Source organism: Oculina patagonica, chromosome 2 (assembly GCF_052425735.1).
Source record: "Oculina patagonica isolate OP01 chromosome 2, crgOcupat, whole genome shotgun sequence".
NCBI lineage: Eukaryota > Metazoa > Cnidaria > Anthozoa > Scleractinia > Oculinidae > Oculina > Oculina patagonica.
In genome coordinates, this window is record NC_135759.1 from 14,418,166 (window position 1) to 14,434,953 (window position 16,788).

Below are 16,788 nucleotides of genomic sequence, written 5' to 3' on the forward strand. Positions count from 1 at the left end.
CTGTTCTCCAAGAACGAATGCGAAAAATAAGTTAATCTCTCAACAGCTTGTCACATAAGATCTAAACCTTCTGTCACATGGAAGGCATTATGTGTTGCTTATTGTCGAGAAATTCATTATAACACTGACAACATAGCGAGTTTACCGACTGAGAAAAATTCACATCCCGATCAGTTCACACTGCGTGCTCGATTACAATTCCTAAATCGACAATCAAAAGATAATTTTGATCGGTTCGCAGCTACTTAAGCATTCCTGTTACTCGGAATAATTGTCTTTTGTCCATTTTATCATTTATTTATCGACACAGATAAATTACGGGAAAGCGAATGATTCCAACAACGGTTATTGTCGAGAAATTCGTTATAACACTTAAAACATAGCGAGTTTACCGACTGAGAAAAATCACATCTCAATTCACACTGCACCGCAAAAATCCTTGCGTGACACGTTACTCAGAATAATTGTCTTTTGTCCATTTTATCATTTCAGTCATTAATTTATCGGCACTGCCTACCAGTACCTTGTCTATGTGCGTCAAGGCCCGCACTCTTTAACCTGTGGTTACCACTAGTTTGTTACAATAATTTCCAATATTATTACTGACAGCAATACACAACTGTATGAAAAGTTTTATACATCTTTAGTTTTGAACAATCTATGTTCTGGAGATGTAATTTTAGTGTGTGTGTTTGAGCATTTAATTTTAGTTTGATGAATTATTATGAAGCTCATGAAAGTATATCTTTGGGAAGATTAGCCTGAAATCCAAACTGTCTCTGGGGTATTTTTTACTTCAAATCCCCTACCTCTCTAAAGATAATAAAGAAGCACCCTTTTAAATGAGATTGACTTTATTAAGAGTAAAGGAGACCTCAAAAATCGTGCATGAAAATTTAAATTATGATCACATCCCCTTTCAGTGTTATGTGCATAGCAATCTTTCTACATCCATCTTTTGACATTGTCTTTTGAAGGATGGATGCTGCTAGAAAGCTGTATAAAAAAGCTGCTATACACGTAACACCGAGAGCGGGCGTGATTAAATTTTTCCTTGTGTAGAAATTTTTCCACAATATTGTAATATTCCCCGGGCCTTTTGCTAGGTTGGTCCGAGTCCCTCATGCGCTGAGTCCAGTCCAAGTTTTCCATAAGTTGACGTTACCAACACTTAGCAACCAAATTCCAAGTCATCAAAATGGCGGTACACCGCGGGTATTCATTGACAGAAATGAGATCTAAACCGAGCGAAACAGTTCAGCGACGGCGACGTAGGCAATCTATAAAAATCCAAAAAAACATAGATGACGATGTTCTTATGGCTTCAGCGATCGGCGATGTTACGTGGCTTCAGCAAAGTCTCTTCGACACGCGCAAAGCGTATTCTGTTTCCAAAGAACACGTAAGTACAGTCTGTTGCCCAGTTTCCGGCCGGTACCAGTTTCCGGCCAAAAAATACATTCGTCGGTTATTTTCGTATTTATCTTTTATTTTCGTCCACCGAAGCTTTCCTACAGAAAAAGGAACATTTCAGCTACAAATTGATGGTTCTGGCAGGCTTTTTGGTCAAGAAACGGACGAGCAAGGTCGAGCTTTGTTTACGCGATTAAACGTTAGGCGACCAATTTTTGCGCTTTTCACTGCACATCAAAGCTACCGTACATGAACAAAGAGCTCGTTTCGTAGGAAACTTTTCGAGAAGCTTCGTAATTTTTTGACAGAATTTAGATTAAAGATGAAAGTGATTAGGGGTTCTGTCATCACAAGCCAGAATTCAGCTGTTTCTGAATTTCAGAAGTCAGAGTTTTAACAAAGATTTGGACTCGCTGTGCCAGTTTCCGGCCACCAAGTAGCACATTGTACAAAAGCATTTTTATTAAGTGAAATAACTGAATTTTAGTATCTCCTGCTCGAGAAATTTATGAAATGAAATCTAGCAAAGAGTACAAAAGCGACTAAAGCAAGCATAGCGTGATAAACTACAACATTTATATGTATACACTGCCAATGCGTCCTAATAAGCGAAAGAAAAGGTAACGGGTCATTGACGAGGAAATATTCCATAAAACGGCAGGCGAGAAAGCAAATTCGAATAAACTGATATTGAAACTTACTTTTCGTTTGCCAAGAGACTTACAAGTCGGTTTAAGTCGAGCGGTTGTAGGGAAAAATGTGTTTTACCTCGACGGCCGGAAACTGGACCACCTGGCCGGAAACTGGGCAACTTACTAGTTCTGCAAAAAATGGCATAATTTCTTTAATACTTGTCGTGCACAGCCAATTTTTGTACACTTTTAAGGTAAGTAAATGAACTGTCTTTGAACAAAAAATCAGTAACTTTCCATGCATAAATAAGAAGTTATAGCAATTACAAACTAAAGTGGCCGGAAACTGGGCAAGAGACTGTAATGCTCTCGAATGTTCTCTAAACTACTTGAATGAACATGAAAACGTGCTTAGAATGTGCTTCGTTTTAGTAATTCGTATTCGCAATTTTATTTGGTAAGAAGAATTTAGACTTAGAGTCGGTCAAAACCTCTGAAGAAAGTAACACGTATAAACAATAATGTTGCGAAATTATAGCAACTGCAACTGCGGAAATAGTGGTTGTTCAAATGATAGATGGCACGCGAATCGAACGTTGCGCTCGCTTTTAACATAACAAGTGAAGTTGTTTGTCACTTATTTCGTAAAACTATTTGATTTCAACTGGATTATATCTTATTGTTCTCTTTCTAACATCCCCTAGGCCTGCTGCGAGCAGTCATTTTGACTCAGTTTTTAACTTGAACTTTATTGCTTATACCATTTATTTCGATATTTATACTTATTCAGGGAATACAAGTATAAGAAAAATTGTGGATAGTAGGCAATAGGAGTCTATTAGCCCATCAGGTTGGAGCTTATCCCGGTTTCCGTAGCATGAAGTGACAAGGAGTATTTCTACTGTCCCCCCCCCCCCCCCCCAGATGGGATGCTAGTCCATCACAGGGCTATCCCCAGCATTAAATTTATACACCTGGGTGAAGAGAGGCACTATGAGAGTAAAGCATCTTGCCCAAGAACACAACTCAGTATACCCCGGCCAAGGCTCGAACCCAGACCGCTTGATCCCGATTCCAGCATACTAACCACTAGGCCGCCTTGCCTCCCACAAATTGTGGATATAACTCAGTAGCGGATCCAGACCTTAAGTTAAGTGGGGGGCCTGATCATCTAAACCCTGCAGTAATGGCTCGGCCATACAGGCCTCTATTTGGCCTAAAAATAAGGTGGGGGCCTGGGCCCCTCCCCTAGATCCACCACTGTAACTGAGTCTTTATTGTCTTGTTAGGGCCTAGCTCCTATTCACCTGGCAGCACAGAATGGACAACTTGAGTGTCTCAAGGTAATGATAGAAAGGTACAATGTGGACGTGAATTTTCAGAGTGCATCTGGGTGGACGCCACTTCACTTAGCAATCAACAAATCCACCAAAAAGAGAGGCCTTAGATGTGTGCGATATCTCCTGGGAAAAGGCGCAGATCCTTCAAGGTAAGCTACATGTATGGATTTGTAATATAAAGTCTGGGTCGAACCTAGTGGCCCATCTTGCTGGAGCTTATCCCAGTTTCTGTAGCATGAAGTAACGAGGAGTATTATTTCTACTCTCCCCTGGATGGGATGCTTGTCCATCACAGGCCAGTTACCCCCAGCATTATGTCGCCGGTACCCATTTTGAAAGTTATGTGTCTTGCCCAAGGACACAAGACAATGACCACATCCAGGGCTTGAACCCAGACCACTGTTGGAGTGCAGTGTGCATAGGCCACGCACATCTTGTACGGATTTGTGGTAAAATTAAATTGAAGCAGGCCAAAAAGTAAGCATAATCAATCACTGGCTTGGCACATATCATGGAATTTGCCTCATGCTGCAACAACGATATCCATTCCCCACTTACACAGACGAGTTTTTTTGGGTGAAAAAGAGAGAGACAGGCAGTAGTCTTAAACAATGTTCCCCCGGCTTAACCCTCTTTCAGTCCCTCCTCTGAAATAAGCCACCCTCTCCTCCTCCCTCCTCTCTTCCCCCATTTTGGATCAAGAAATTTAATAAGCCCCTCCCTTTCTATTAAAGCCCCAGTCCCCTTCTGCCTTCATTTAACAAATGCAATGTTTTATAAGGGTACCACAAAGTCAACACAACTAATAATCTAAAATAAGGTGACAACAAATGTACTTGAGACGTGGGGTGCTTACACTGTACCACTAAGCCAAAATTTCTGGGAATTTCAAGTGGGAGTCAAATGGAACAATGTCCCACTGGAAAATTTCCAGGAAAAATATAATCTTTTGAGGTGGTACACTTTGATTGGTCAGACTGGTTTGTCTGATTTTCATGAACTGATGGAGAATTCTGTACCATTTGTTAATCGTGGGGGACAAGGGGTCTGAACCTCCCGCTCTCTACCTTTTTCTTCTGCTTCCCACCCCTTTCTGTAGTAGTTCCTTCCTCTTTAATGTACCATTTCTTTTGCAAAATATATTAAGAAATGTTTTTTCAATTTTCCTGGTTCCCTGGCCCCCGCCCTCTCTTCTCCCACCTCCTGCCCCTTTTCTCCCAGGCTCCAGCCCTCCTTTCCCCCTCCGCTTTGTTTATTTCTCCTGTTTAATACCAGTCACTCCTCAAGGGAAAACAAAACTGTAAACTACATGTACATGTAAACCATAAATGATAAGCGCCATCTCTTTCAGTCGATTTGCTGATTTTTAAAAACACTTACCATTATTCAACAGTCGTTTCAACTGGTCCATTCTGGCAAACGATAAAAACACCCATTTTTTACCTGGGGGTGTACCCATTTATAAACCTAAGGGTACCTAATGTACTGGTAATAACTGTGTGTCTTTTTTTGTGTGGAGTCCTGGAATAGAGGACTTGGACTTTGAATTTATGAAGATGTATATTATTGGCTTTGCTATTTTTTGGATATATCTTGGTGTTTATAATAAATAATATATTTATACAGAATAACCCTGTCAGTGTCAATTAATTACGCACTGTGTCAATGGGGTCCTGTTTTGAAATTACATTAAAAAGGAGTTGTTTTATAAAAAAATACAAGAAGTCTCTAAAAGGTTACAGAAACTATTGTAGGTTTTATAGCTATTGTGCTGTACGGGCTGGTTTTGGTATTGTCTATTGTCCTTTGTTTTTCATCACTGCATTGCATTGATTGCATTGTCTTGCAACACCAATAAAAGGGCCTTTATTTAGTCAAGCTTACCCTATAACTACTGTGTAAACGGCACGTGCAATTACGTCTACGCTTACATGTACATGCATGTACTTGTGTTTTTAATTTCTGGACAGTAAGATTTGAGCCAATCACGATTGTCTCGATCTAGCAGAAAGAAATATTTAGTAATGATTGCTTCCTGTTTCGTAGGCCTACACATGCAGGAATAACTCCAGTACACCAGGCAGCAAGTGAGGGACATGTAAAATGTCTGCACGAGTTGATCAAGTGTGGTGCGTCCATTGACGCTGTTGATGGCAACGGGCATACGCCGATGTCTTTAGCACGTGTGTGGGGCCACAGGGAATGTGCACGAATTCTGGCCAATCAGCAGTGGTATTTAGATAAACAGCAGTACCTGGAAGAAAGACTAGAGAAAGAAAAAGAAGCTAGACAACTCGAGGAGGAAATGCAAAAACTAAGCCTCATCCGTTTAGCTGAGGGAAAACACGAAAGCCAACTCGCTTTTACGCGATGGCTTGACACAAAAGGGTTTCCTGATTTGCCCACCATGTATGGACCCCTCCCCACTGAGGAAAGGAAGGCTGCTGAGGAGATACGTGCTACACAGTCACTCCGCCCCACCCCTGTACCCATGATGGCAGAATCATCTATTGTTGTTCGATCTAAGACGGAATATGACTCTTTTGACGGAGCGCCATTGTTTACTTCTAGGAGAACAGCGGAACATAACGACAGTGAATTTGATAGAAAACTTGAGTTAATTCCACTTGAGAGAATTTCTGCTTCTAAGCTAAGGAAGGGACAAAGGACAGAAGGTTTACGACCAAACAGGTCTCGAGTGGTGAAAAATGTTTCACCCGTTTTGAGGTAGAAGTGTTTTAGGCAAGGAAAGTCTCTATAAATAGAACTCGCAGTCGAAAGAGGTCGGTGGAAACTACTTCGTGTAGTAAAGCTCTAATGGCTCCTGAATCTAGTTCATTTGTCGGTTTGAGAAATTTGTAGGGTATGCTTTAATTTCTAAAAAGACGGCTAAAACAACAGCAAATACCAACAGTGGCAAATGTACTTGCAGAGGCCAGGCTGAGAAATTCTCTAATGAACTTCTAGTGAAATTTCAGTATAACCAGAGCAGAAGCAATCCACAATTTTAGGGTCTAAACTGTGGTAAGCTGCATGATCTAAGAAAGGAAAAAGGAACGTGTCCCACTGAATAAATGTTTCGATTAGGAAGTATAACCAATAATTGTAAATGAAATGGCCCATGTGGTCCAAACTGATTTGTCCAAGGGACCAGTATGTCTTTACTTAATATGACTTATAAATCGAAGAGATTTTCAATTACGTTTTACTCCAGCTTTTTTTTTATATTCGGGCCCTTCCACACTGGATACTTTCGAGGACACCGTTTTCCTGTTTTAGTGTGGACAGCAAAAACGATCTTTTCGAACTTTTTGGTGTGGACAGTCAAGCTAAAATGGCAGTACAAGAACCACTAAATGGGCACACTTAATCAGATAAAATTTAAAAGTAATTTAAACCTACCTTAAATACTAAGATTAAAATGCTAAGATTCGCCGTCATACTGTGTTGGCGAAAATGGTTGTTATGGATGGCTTCAAACCGCCATATCTTGGGCTCCCTTTATAGTATCCTGGGTTAAGTTTTTGGTCATGTTTGTTCTATTGGAAATTTCCTTCATTTCTTTTAATCATGACCATATTTGGTAAGTCACGTGACCAGAACATTAAAAACTCTAAAAACACACATAGCTTTATTTTTTTCTCTGTTTGAAATCAACACCACGAGTTGAGTGCATTTAGAAGCAAAATCTGTAGCATGGATTTGTTGAAATTCGCATTACTGAAAAACTATGACGTCATAAAGTTTTCGTGACATCATAACCCTTATCCTCTCTTGTCATAACTTAAAAAATAATGTAAATTTCATCAAATCAATGCTACATATTTTGCTTCTAAATGAGCACCAAAACAAGCAAATTTTTGCCTTTGATAATAAAAATGAAGATAAAATGGGCAAGAAATGCAAAATTATGCTAACAATCCTTTTTGAGAAAAAGTGTGAAAAAAAAATGCTCGATAACCCAAATTATGCCAAAAAAATGCTAGCATATATAATCGGGAAATGCCTACCCCCCGCCCCGGGATGAAGACTCCGTTTCCAAACGAAAATGGATGAATGTGGAAAGGACCTTAGACGCAGGATGGCATAAAGTACCACAAAACATCAAATGTGAGCCCTCAGTACTTTGACGTCACGTGTGTTTTGAAAAGAACCTTTATTTTTCCCAGAAGCCATGAATAACTTATTGATGCACAATAAAGTCACGATCTGAAACTAATTGGAAACAGGAAATCATGCCTAATGTTTATCGACTGATCTAATCAGTCAGACACAAACTGCCTTCGTGTTTATCATTGAGAGCAAGCTCGATTTCGTAGCGCCGATCAGAACATTTCCTTGCAAACAGAAGTTCTTATTTTTGATGGACGGACGAAATTCAACATTGTTTCTTATTTTTATTTATCTGTGTGCCCTGCCAATCTTTGGTGAAACTACTGAACAATTTTACAAGCTTGTTGCGGAGGGACACTTTCGCGGTTCGAAATGCGAGCAAATGGTATGTATATTCTTATAATCGGAGACATCGGTGTGACTTTCGATGAGTCTAAAAGCAGGCCTTAATGGTTAGGCCTCGACAGAAATGGAAACATCTATCATTTTCTCCCGTTGTTGAGGAACATTTTTGTAGTATGAGGGTGATACAAAAATGTAATGTAACTCGCTTGAAGGTATCTTGAATAATTGCTGCGCACGGTTGGAGATAACCAACATTCAAAATTTTGGGAATGAGGTAAATTTTAAGCTGGAAGAGTTTATGAAACATTAAGAAGTAAGTAACGTTTACAAGGAAGAAGATGATGTAGCTACAGATCAAAACATCTCATTCGCATTTTGATTATGAAGATACTCGTTCACATCCGACCCAGTGACACAAAGATCATAGTTCTTTTAAAGAGAGCGACAAGCAACTCTAATTGAAACGTTTCGGCAAATAAAGATCATTTCAACAAATGACAAATACCTAGTTAACAATGTGATTCCGTACATCAGTGCAAACACTTCACAAATTTTAGCACTATCTTGATTTGTTTTGAAATCTGTTGTGGTTGCGTACACTTTCTTTTCCGCAGAGGCTCAAATAGGGGTTTTCGGTGGAGAGAGGTGTTCACAATCCGTGAAATCGTTTTATAATAATAATAATAATAACAACTTTATTTAATGAGGGTTACACATTACAGTTAAAAACTGTATACATACGTATGATTTTAGAAGTTTTGCGTTTTTGAGCCACTAAAGTGATCACATACGTATGATTTTAGAACAGTTTACAGATCAGTTATCATCATCATGTCTCGTCGCGCCAGTAGGCGCATAAGGCCGTGAGATAAAAACCACTCTAAACAGGTAAAGATTTTCACGGATTTCAAAACAAAAGTGTTTTTAATCTGTGAAAGTGTTTTGAAATGAGCCGGATATATTTGAAATCTGCGGAGGTGTAATGAGAATGTTTTTGTTTCAGTTTGCCCATTCAAGTATAATTATTAATTTTTCAAATATTCAGTATATCGACGTTATTTCTAATTTCGAGAGCGCGTGAAAATTTGTAGTGATCCAACTCACCTACCTTGGCGAAATAATAAATATTGCTTCGCTCGGTGTTCCGACCGTCAAGTTCGCGAGAACGCATACTAACTAGTCAGCTCACTTTTGATAGCGTTTGAAAGATTTTATACGCATGAGGATAGTTTTGACCACCAATTCAAAAAGTTACACTATTTGCTCAGTCATTTATTTGGTTTGGCCGATTTATAATTTGAATTTTATCTTTGCATGTGTCGTTAATGAAGTACGGTGAACCAGAAGAGACAAATGTAAGTAGTATAAAAACTTTTTGTTATATATAATTTACTTCAGTTACCTTATTGTTACTTATTTTTGCGGGAACTTAATTTCGCGAGAATGGAACGTGCATATTTCGCGGGACTTAATTTTCGCGATTTGGCCAAAAATACGCAATTAACATAAAAAATACAATAGGAAACGTTTGAAATAAATTTTCGCGTTCTTTAATTTCGCGATTTTCTAAAAATCGCGAAAATCGCGAAAATTAAGTCCCGCGAAAATAAGTAACAATAAGGTGTTTATTGCACATGTAACAGAGACCCGCGAGAAAGAACGTTTTCAGGCGCGAATCCAGAAAAAATGATGACCATCTCCCGATAACAGAAGCACCGAAAGGGCGAGCCTCCAGTTCTGGGAATATGAGTAACATGTTGCCCCGAAAAAATAAATAGATTTTGACTCCCTAAAATGCCATTTCTGGGTATTTTCGGACAGGATGATAACAAATTATTTGTTTTCTGGAGATTAAGACTTGGAAATTTTCTTAAACACTAAAAATGTATATTTGTAATAGAAAATTTGACCGATTTCCGGAAAACGGTGGAAACCGATCCGTGCCTGGTTTTGTTGCTATTGATAATGTAAAACCTGTAGAACACAGAAGAGAAATGATTGGGCCTAGGCCTGTTCACGGTGAAGCCGTTCTCTATCAATTTACTAATATCATTGTAATGTCACTAAAGAGTGTTTATACACTGTTGCCAAATTTTTGGTGAAAGAGTTAAAGGGGCCCGAGTATCACCAAGATTTAGTGCAATTTAAAAATCCCATGAAGGTGTTGGTATGAATTGTAAATCCACTCATAGTGGCCTGGCCTTGCTAAAACGTACTTTACAAGTCCTGAAAATTGTTAAAACGTGGTTTGGGTACAGACTAATAGGAAAGAGGTGGCCTAAAACTTGAATTTGATCCATCGAAACTGTTGACGCAAACCACTATGCGCAAACCGATCGAGGCTAGGGCTTTCCACAAGTTGCTGATTAGGCGTGGTCTAAAATAATTTATCAAATTTTGGATCAAGTCTGAAAAAGGGTGGGGAAAATTGTATATATTGGTCTGAAATAGGGTTCCACACCACCGCCCAAATTTTCGGGGAGTATATCCCCCCTTAACAAGAGGCACTCACCTCCTTAAAAGGTGACAAAAATTAATACAACAGCTGACATTTTAAGGACACCCCATTTATTTTTTGAGGGAGTGGGATTGTGGGACGGAGGAGGGGAGGGGGGGGGGGGGGTCGCAATTACTCTATTAGTTTGTATTAGTTAAATGTATTCATACATCGTTATTAATGCCACAGGAAACAGGGATTATTGAAACTCTTCGTCATTACAAGTGCCCCAATGAATGTGCAAAGGTGAGCCATTAATAGATGTTGGAAAAAACAGTATCCCATCCCATGAAAATCAGATTAGAATTCCTGAATCACGTGCGAACCATTAAAGGTTAGTAGCTCATGATATTTAGAGCTCGTCAATTAGTGAGTCACAGGCGGCTCACTAAAGATTTTTTAGTCAAAGGTTCATGGCATACAGTGTAAACCCGATTTCTCGAACATCCAAGAGAAGGAAAATTGGTTCGAGAAATCTCGAGTGTTCGACTGAGAGAAGACAATCCAAGGGAAACGACTTTTGGTTCGAAGAAAATCGAGAGTCTTAGGATCGATTACGTATATAGTTTTTTTTTTGTGGTTGGGGGGGCGTCTATCGGATCTAGACAGCAACTGTTGAAAATTAATGATTGTACAATCCGTGTTGGCACTTGTGAAGAGAGAAGTGGGGTTTGGGGTTTTTTTTAAGGGGGGAAAATTTATTAATAAAGCAGCCAACATCGGGACTGCGGCGCGTATTCGGGGGCGGCGCTTATTAACATTTTTGTCCCAAATGCGGCGCTTATTCGAGGGTGGCGCTTATTCGGGGGCGGCGCTTATTCGAGTAAATACTGTATTGTATCAAAATACAGGCTATATATAATGACAGACCTTATTTGCAGACGCGCTACGGGTATGGAACATTGGGCGCGATACACATGTACACGGGTTAATTTTGATTTTGGTTCTCGCTTTCCTCCGATCGTGAGATTTCTCTCTGCCTTCTCTGCCTTCTTCTAAATTCCCTTAGTTCGATCTGACACTTGAGGACCGCAGGTTTAAATTTGAAACCCTCGTTAAAAGAAATTTATTAAATTTTTCAATTTAACAGGCGTTAATCGCTGTCTAATTGTTTCAGTGTTTGGAACCATTAAAGTTCGAGGACGCACGAGTTAGAACGTACAATGAATGTTTGGCTGAGTGCAAAAGAGTAAGTAATCACTTGCTAAACGAAGTTAAAAACGTGTTTTGTATGAGGCTTCGCCTGTGAAGTGTTCACTGACATTTCTCGAACACACAACATTTAGATCTAGGGGTGTTCAAAGCGGAGGAAGATTGGGGTCGAAGTGAAGATTGGTCCCTTCATGACCGACAAATGGAGCAAAGGTTATAGTAAAAGTGGATTACTTCCATACTCGGTGGGGGGGGGGTGGGGGGTTATTTTGCAGCAAATGAAAGAGAGAATCCACCACTGGACTGTTACAGGGAAGTCTTGATCAAACACAATGGAAATTAGCTTTGAGTCAATTCTACCATCCAGAGGATCTCACTCCTTTCGACATAGACATCTTCTTTCATACAGAGAGCTACCCACTGAGGTTAAAACAAAGAACTAGCCTTCAGTTCGTTGTCTGAAGAAAAACCTCTCTGTTCACACACTAACCTTGCTTCTAATAAAATTTCTTTCAGACTGGCCACGGAGACCCATGTAAGCAGGGATGTGACTTGCTTTACCGCGTTGTTAACTCAGGTACTGATGACATCTTTATCCTGATATAGGAAAAGAAAAAACTTATTATTCTGGTAAACTTACAGTTTCCGTGGACGGGAGCCCATTACCGTGAAATTCATTATGTCTAAAACAAACTTTACGAAATTTCCGTGCCTACGTGCCTTTACAGCATGAAACGGTCTTACAGTTTATTTTTAAAATATGAGTGCGTTGGGCTTTTTTTTGATAGGGCGACCAGGTTTGATTCCTGGCCAGTGTCATTTTGTTCTGTATTTGAACAGGACACTTCTCTCACTGAGTATCTCTTTCAATCTCATTGATACCGGCGAATTGTTGGACAACTCCACCTCCTTCAACCATTTTGTCTTAACATTAGCTTGTTTGGGCTCGTCACGCAACGATCCCTCCCCCACCTTGCGTGACGACCCAAATAACGGCTGTGAAGGAGACTAGGTTAGTCTCTAAAAATGTTGTTTTTCGTGGTCATGCACTTAGCTTCAAATCTCTTCGAGATAGCTATTTTACAGGGAAGCCAAAAAAAAAGAGAAAAAAAATACCTTATTATAAAAAATTAACCCTTGTGTTAATTAAGGTATTTGAATTAACGCGACTTAAATTAACGCGAATCGAAGGAAAAGATAATTCCCAATAAAGGAAATTAACTCGAAAGAGAGGGTAACATTTCAAAATGAAGGAAATTAACGCGACTTAAACCAAGAAAGACACTTGTTGAGACGACAGGAACAAGTTTATTTCAACACTAGGCGAATAATCCGAGACGGAAACAATGTTCGTGATACTTTAGCCAAACGTATGGGCTAAGCGAAGGAATCTGAGCGCTTAAAGTGCCTATGAAGTAAAAAACGTTTTTGCTTTTTTTGGTAGCTTATTATGTCTACTTTCCGTAAAGTTAAAAAAAGAATAATGTCAAAGAGAGAGAAATCGGACTTTTTGCCGCCTAAAGTGCCCTCGGTAAGACAAAACAGTGGGTCCGGAGACTGGACACGAATTTGGCTCGAATGACGTAGTTAGTGGTTCCACGGATCAGTTTACACTTAGATTTTGTTGATACATAGTGAAGTTCACTACTTCAGCTGAGATTGTTGCTGCTTTTTCGTTGATAAATCGAAATCTTGTCCAACAAGAACGATATGTTGCCATCTGCGGACTTGGCAGAGCGGGTTTCTAACAGAAAGAATCGCACAACGAAATATCGTGACACTAAATGATGAAGTAGTCAGTCGGACCTGTCCAACCGCCGCAAGCCGATCAAGCGCTCTTTCACACAAGCGCGGGTCGACTAGGACGACGAAGTTCGGCGAAGCAGATTAAATGAGAAATTCCCTATAAAAAATGAATAACTAGAATTTTTATTGTTTCCAAAAGCACATACATCGACGGGCTTTGGTTTTGTGAGTGGTTTCGCAGTGTCGCAATGTGCTTCGGAATTGAAACGAGCGCTGCTTGCCGCGCCGAGGTTGCTTGCTTGTCGAATGTGTAAATTCAGGTTACGGTACGCCTATCCCGGTGGTTATTCGGTATTATATAACGATTTGATGATTTTAATACAAGTAGCGATCAGTTGCTCGCTTTCATTTTGATTGTGTTCTTGTGTGGGAAAGTACAGTGGACTGACGTATTTCTCCGAAGCGTGAGAGTGACATATTCTTTAAACTTGACAACACGGCAAGATAACACTTCTTCAAACTCAAGATTAGCACTTTTGACTTGAACGAAACCAAAAATTTCCTCTTCAAGAATAAACAGAACTGCAGTGGTTGCTCTTTATGGTTCGTTAGCTCTACGGTATATTTTCAACCGTCGACTTCTTTATCCGGATACGATAAATCCTGATTACAGTGCGTTTTATCAGCAAATAATTCCGGCGAAGGCAGCCGTAAAATTTGTCCAAGATTTTGCAAGATCTCAGTGTATTGTTTAAAAGTGCATTCGCCATAGAATACTACCGGAAATGCAGACGTGAATGACAACCTTCGAAGCGCGCTACTTGAAAACAAACAAGCATTTCTAACTCACTCAAGTCGAATTTACATTCCATATTTTTGCTTCTTTCACAGATGCATTTCACATTTGCGTCTGGCGATCGATCGTTTGGGAAAGGAAACGACTGCTACCTTACGAATGATAACACGATCTACTAACCATACAAATTAAATTTTGAGGAACGAAGTCTCATAATAAAAGAATAACACGTATACTGTACCCAGCTGTGTAACATATTGTAAACTCCTGGCGCGACTACTGGCTAAATCTTTCTTCGGCTAGTCAGGGCAGAATGATATAGAGAGACCACCATATCCTTTACAGAGATAACTCTTTTGATAAATTTCCTCTTCGCTTCATGACTTTATCGTTTCATTTGTGGCAAGGAAGAGCTTTTGCTGAGAACAGCGATCCTTGAACTGCCGACGGAACAGATTCGTTTCTTCTTGCGTTTTCATCAGAACGAATAGCTTTACTATACACATTGAAATTTCGCTTCCATTTACTCTGCGAAGCTTCACCAAAGGAAATAAGTGTATTTGATGCAGTTTCGTTTGTGCAATTGCCTTTGTTTGACTCAAAAGCCGAAATATAGCTTTCGTCAGCCCTCTTTGCTCTCTTTACGCCATAATCCTGGTGTCTTTAGAACCACTAAGTACGTCATTTCCGGTGAAACCGGAGCGTTTGGCCGCGCGCGAAAAGGACCCACTTCAAATTGCGAAATCCAAACTTCGAGGCTCAAAAAATACTAGAAAAAAGCGCTTTTGATATCTTAAACACGCATATTCGTGCTAACTAAGACATAAACAAGCAAATTGAGCAAAGTTATTTTTTACTTCATAGGCACTTTAACAGTTTCAGTACTGATACCGGTAGATTTCCACCCTGATGAAATACTGCTTTTTCCTAGGAGATTAGAACGTCTGGACTCATGTGGACTGTATCGAGATTCGAGAAATTGGGGAAAAAATAATGGTAATCAACGTCGCGGAAATTAACAATCCACTTTATTAACTGCGCGGAAATTAACGTTAACAAAAATTACTGCGACTTAAATTAACGCGAATTTTTGAAATTCGCGTAAATTTCATAAAGCGTTAATTTCCTATAATAAGGTATTGTAAATGGACATAACATAGTTAACAATCCCAACTATCAGATGGCAGACCAGTTGGCTATAAAAAAAGCGTCACCGCCAAGGATTTAAGCTCAAGACGACCGAGAACAAATCCAGTCCTCTGATGGACTAGCATCTGGCTCCCCCGGGAGGAAGGGGCGCTCCTTATAGTGGTCTATACGAGGAGGTTCCGCCCGAAAGGAATACCTTTTTCAGGCTGTAGGTACATAAATGGCTGGGATTTCACGAGTTGGAGTATACAAAAGGGTAGGGAAAACTGTTATTTAGGTATTTAAAAGAGCCTTTTAAAATATCTCGAACAGACCCACCGAACTGTTGGCCCATCTCAGTATTTTAAGGGCTTATCAAATGAAAAATGAAGAAAAGAGATGCAGTAACCCTTCTGTAGGTATATGAAAGGTTTACCTTTCTGTTAGAGCAGTTTTCAGTTGAGTGTCGTAAAACCAAAACCAAAGTAATTACTCTGGCCAATCACAAAAAACACCGACAATCCAGTGAACCAATAAAAATCGAAGAAAATACTGAAGCCGGCACGAGGGGGGGAAAAAGGGGGGGGGGGGTTTTTTTTTTTTTTTTTGGTAAAAAGGGGGGGAAGATTTTAAAACAAAAAAAAAGAAAAAAAAAAAAAAAACAAAAAAAAAATAATAATGCTTTATAAACAAGTAATGGTTTAGATGTCGGGGCAGAGCCTCCTGGCGTAAAAGAAAACTGGGTACCCCCATCCACCCCACCCACCGTGGAGTGGCTCCATTTAATTCTTGTATTGATACTTTTAATCTTTTTAACTTTAGGTGATGGACCGAATGGCATTTGGTATGACACAAGGAACGTTGATACTAAAGGTCCTTACCTCTTTTGTCGGACGTCACATGAATTGTTGATCAACTTTGAGATTCAACTTGTTAGTAAAAACTCCGAAGTTGAGCCGGTGTACTTCATCATTTTTTACCGATTCAGTGAAACTGATCAGTGGGACATCCTCGGATTAGTAAGTATCTATTTCTTGTCGTGCATGAAAACCCTTATGAAACAACGTGCGCCAACAGAAACGGATAACGCTTCTTTGAATTCACAAAAATAGGCAGTATCGCCTTTGGGGGAGGGGAGGGGGGAGATCGTAATGGAAGATTACAACCCTTTTAGCTTGATTCATCCAATTTTATGCTGAAACTGCCAATCCATTCAGCGCAATTCGCCTTTGCACTCTTTTGGTCAGTCAGTTGCAAAAAGTGTTCTTCTCTGAATCAAAGTCCATATGGACTTGTGGGAGCACAATCGGCAGAGTAACGCCATGTTTTTATTTTTGACTCCTATAAACGATTTGCGAAATGTTACAACAGAACAAACCAGTTTACGTGACCAATCCAACGAAATACTTATAGTAACGCAATACCGTATTTTCTCAAATAAACGCCCCCGGCGTTTATTTCAAACTTGGCTCCGTGAACCCGGCGTTTATTTGAAGCCGGCGTTTAATTGGGGCCCGGCGTTTATTAACGGACTGCAATTTTCAGCCAATTTTTCAGATTGATTTATTGTTACCGATCTTCGAGACTTCGAGACCAAGGGGCAGTTTGTCAAGGCGGGACGATTTT

The 16,788-nt window shown here is 39.8% G+C and overlaps 2 protein-coding genes across 7 annotated transcripts in view; both read left to right on the plus strand.

The window, feature by feature from the left end:
- The first annotated feature begins 1,109 nt into the window (after positions 1-1,109).
- Positions 1,110-7,009, plus strand: LOC144643095 (ankyrin repeat domain-containing protein 53-like). Of its 2 annotated transcripts, none has more exons than XM_078502234.1 (3): positions 1,110-1,402; positions 3,335-3,534; positions 5,432-7,009. In XM_078502234.1, the coding sequence occupies exons 1-3, from the start codon at positions 1,199-1,201 to the stop codon at positions 6,114-6,116; spliced, it is 1,089 nt and encodes a 362-aa protein (XP_078358360.1). In that variant the 5' UTR covers positions 1,110-1,198; the 3' UTR covers positions 6,117-7,009. The 2 variants fall into 2 exon arrangements, with proteins under 2 accessions (XP_078358360.1, XP_078358361.1); XM_078502235.1 differs by lacking the exon at positions 1,110-1,402 and adding an exon at positions 1,523-2,299.
- Positions 7,010-7,608: 599 nt separating this feature from the next.
- LOC144643118 (uncharacterized) overlaps positions 7,609-16,788 on the plus strand; it is a 34,131-nt gene continuing 24,951 nt past the window's right edge. The window contains exons 1-6 of one of the 5 annotated variants that reach the window (XM_078502269.1): positions 7,609-7,883; positions 9,175-9,198; positions 10,530-10,586; positions 11,458-11,529; positions 12,009-12,069; positions 15,985-16,181. In XM_078502269.1, coding sequence (XP_078358395.1) covers positions 7,749-7,883; positions 9,175-9,198; positions 10,530-10,586; positions 11,458-11,529; positions 12,009-12,069; positions 15,985-16,181 — 546 coding nt within the window. In that variant the 5' untranslated portion in view covers positions 7,609-7,748. The remainder of the gene's footprint in view (positions 7,884-9,174; positions 9,199-10,529; positions 10,587-11,457; positions 11,530-12,008; positions 12,070-15,984; positions 16,182-16,788) is intronic. The other 4 variants (XM_078502267.1, XM_078502265.1, XM_078502264.1 and 1 more) reach the window with 4 other exon arrangements.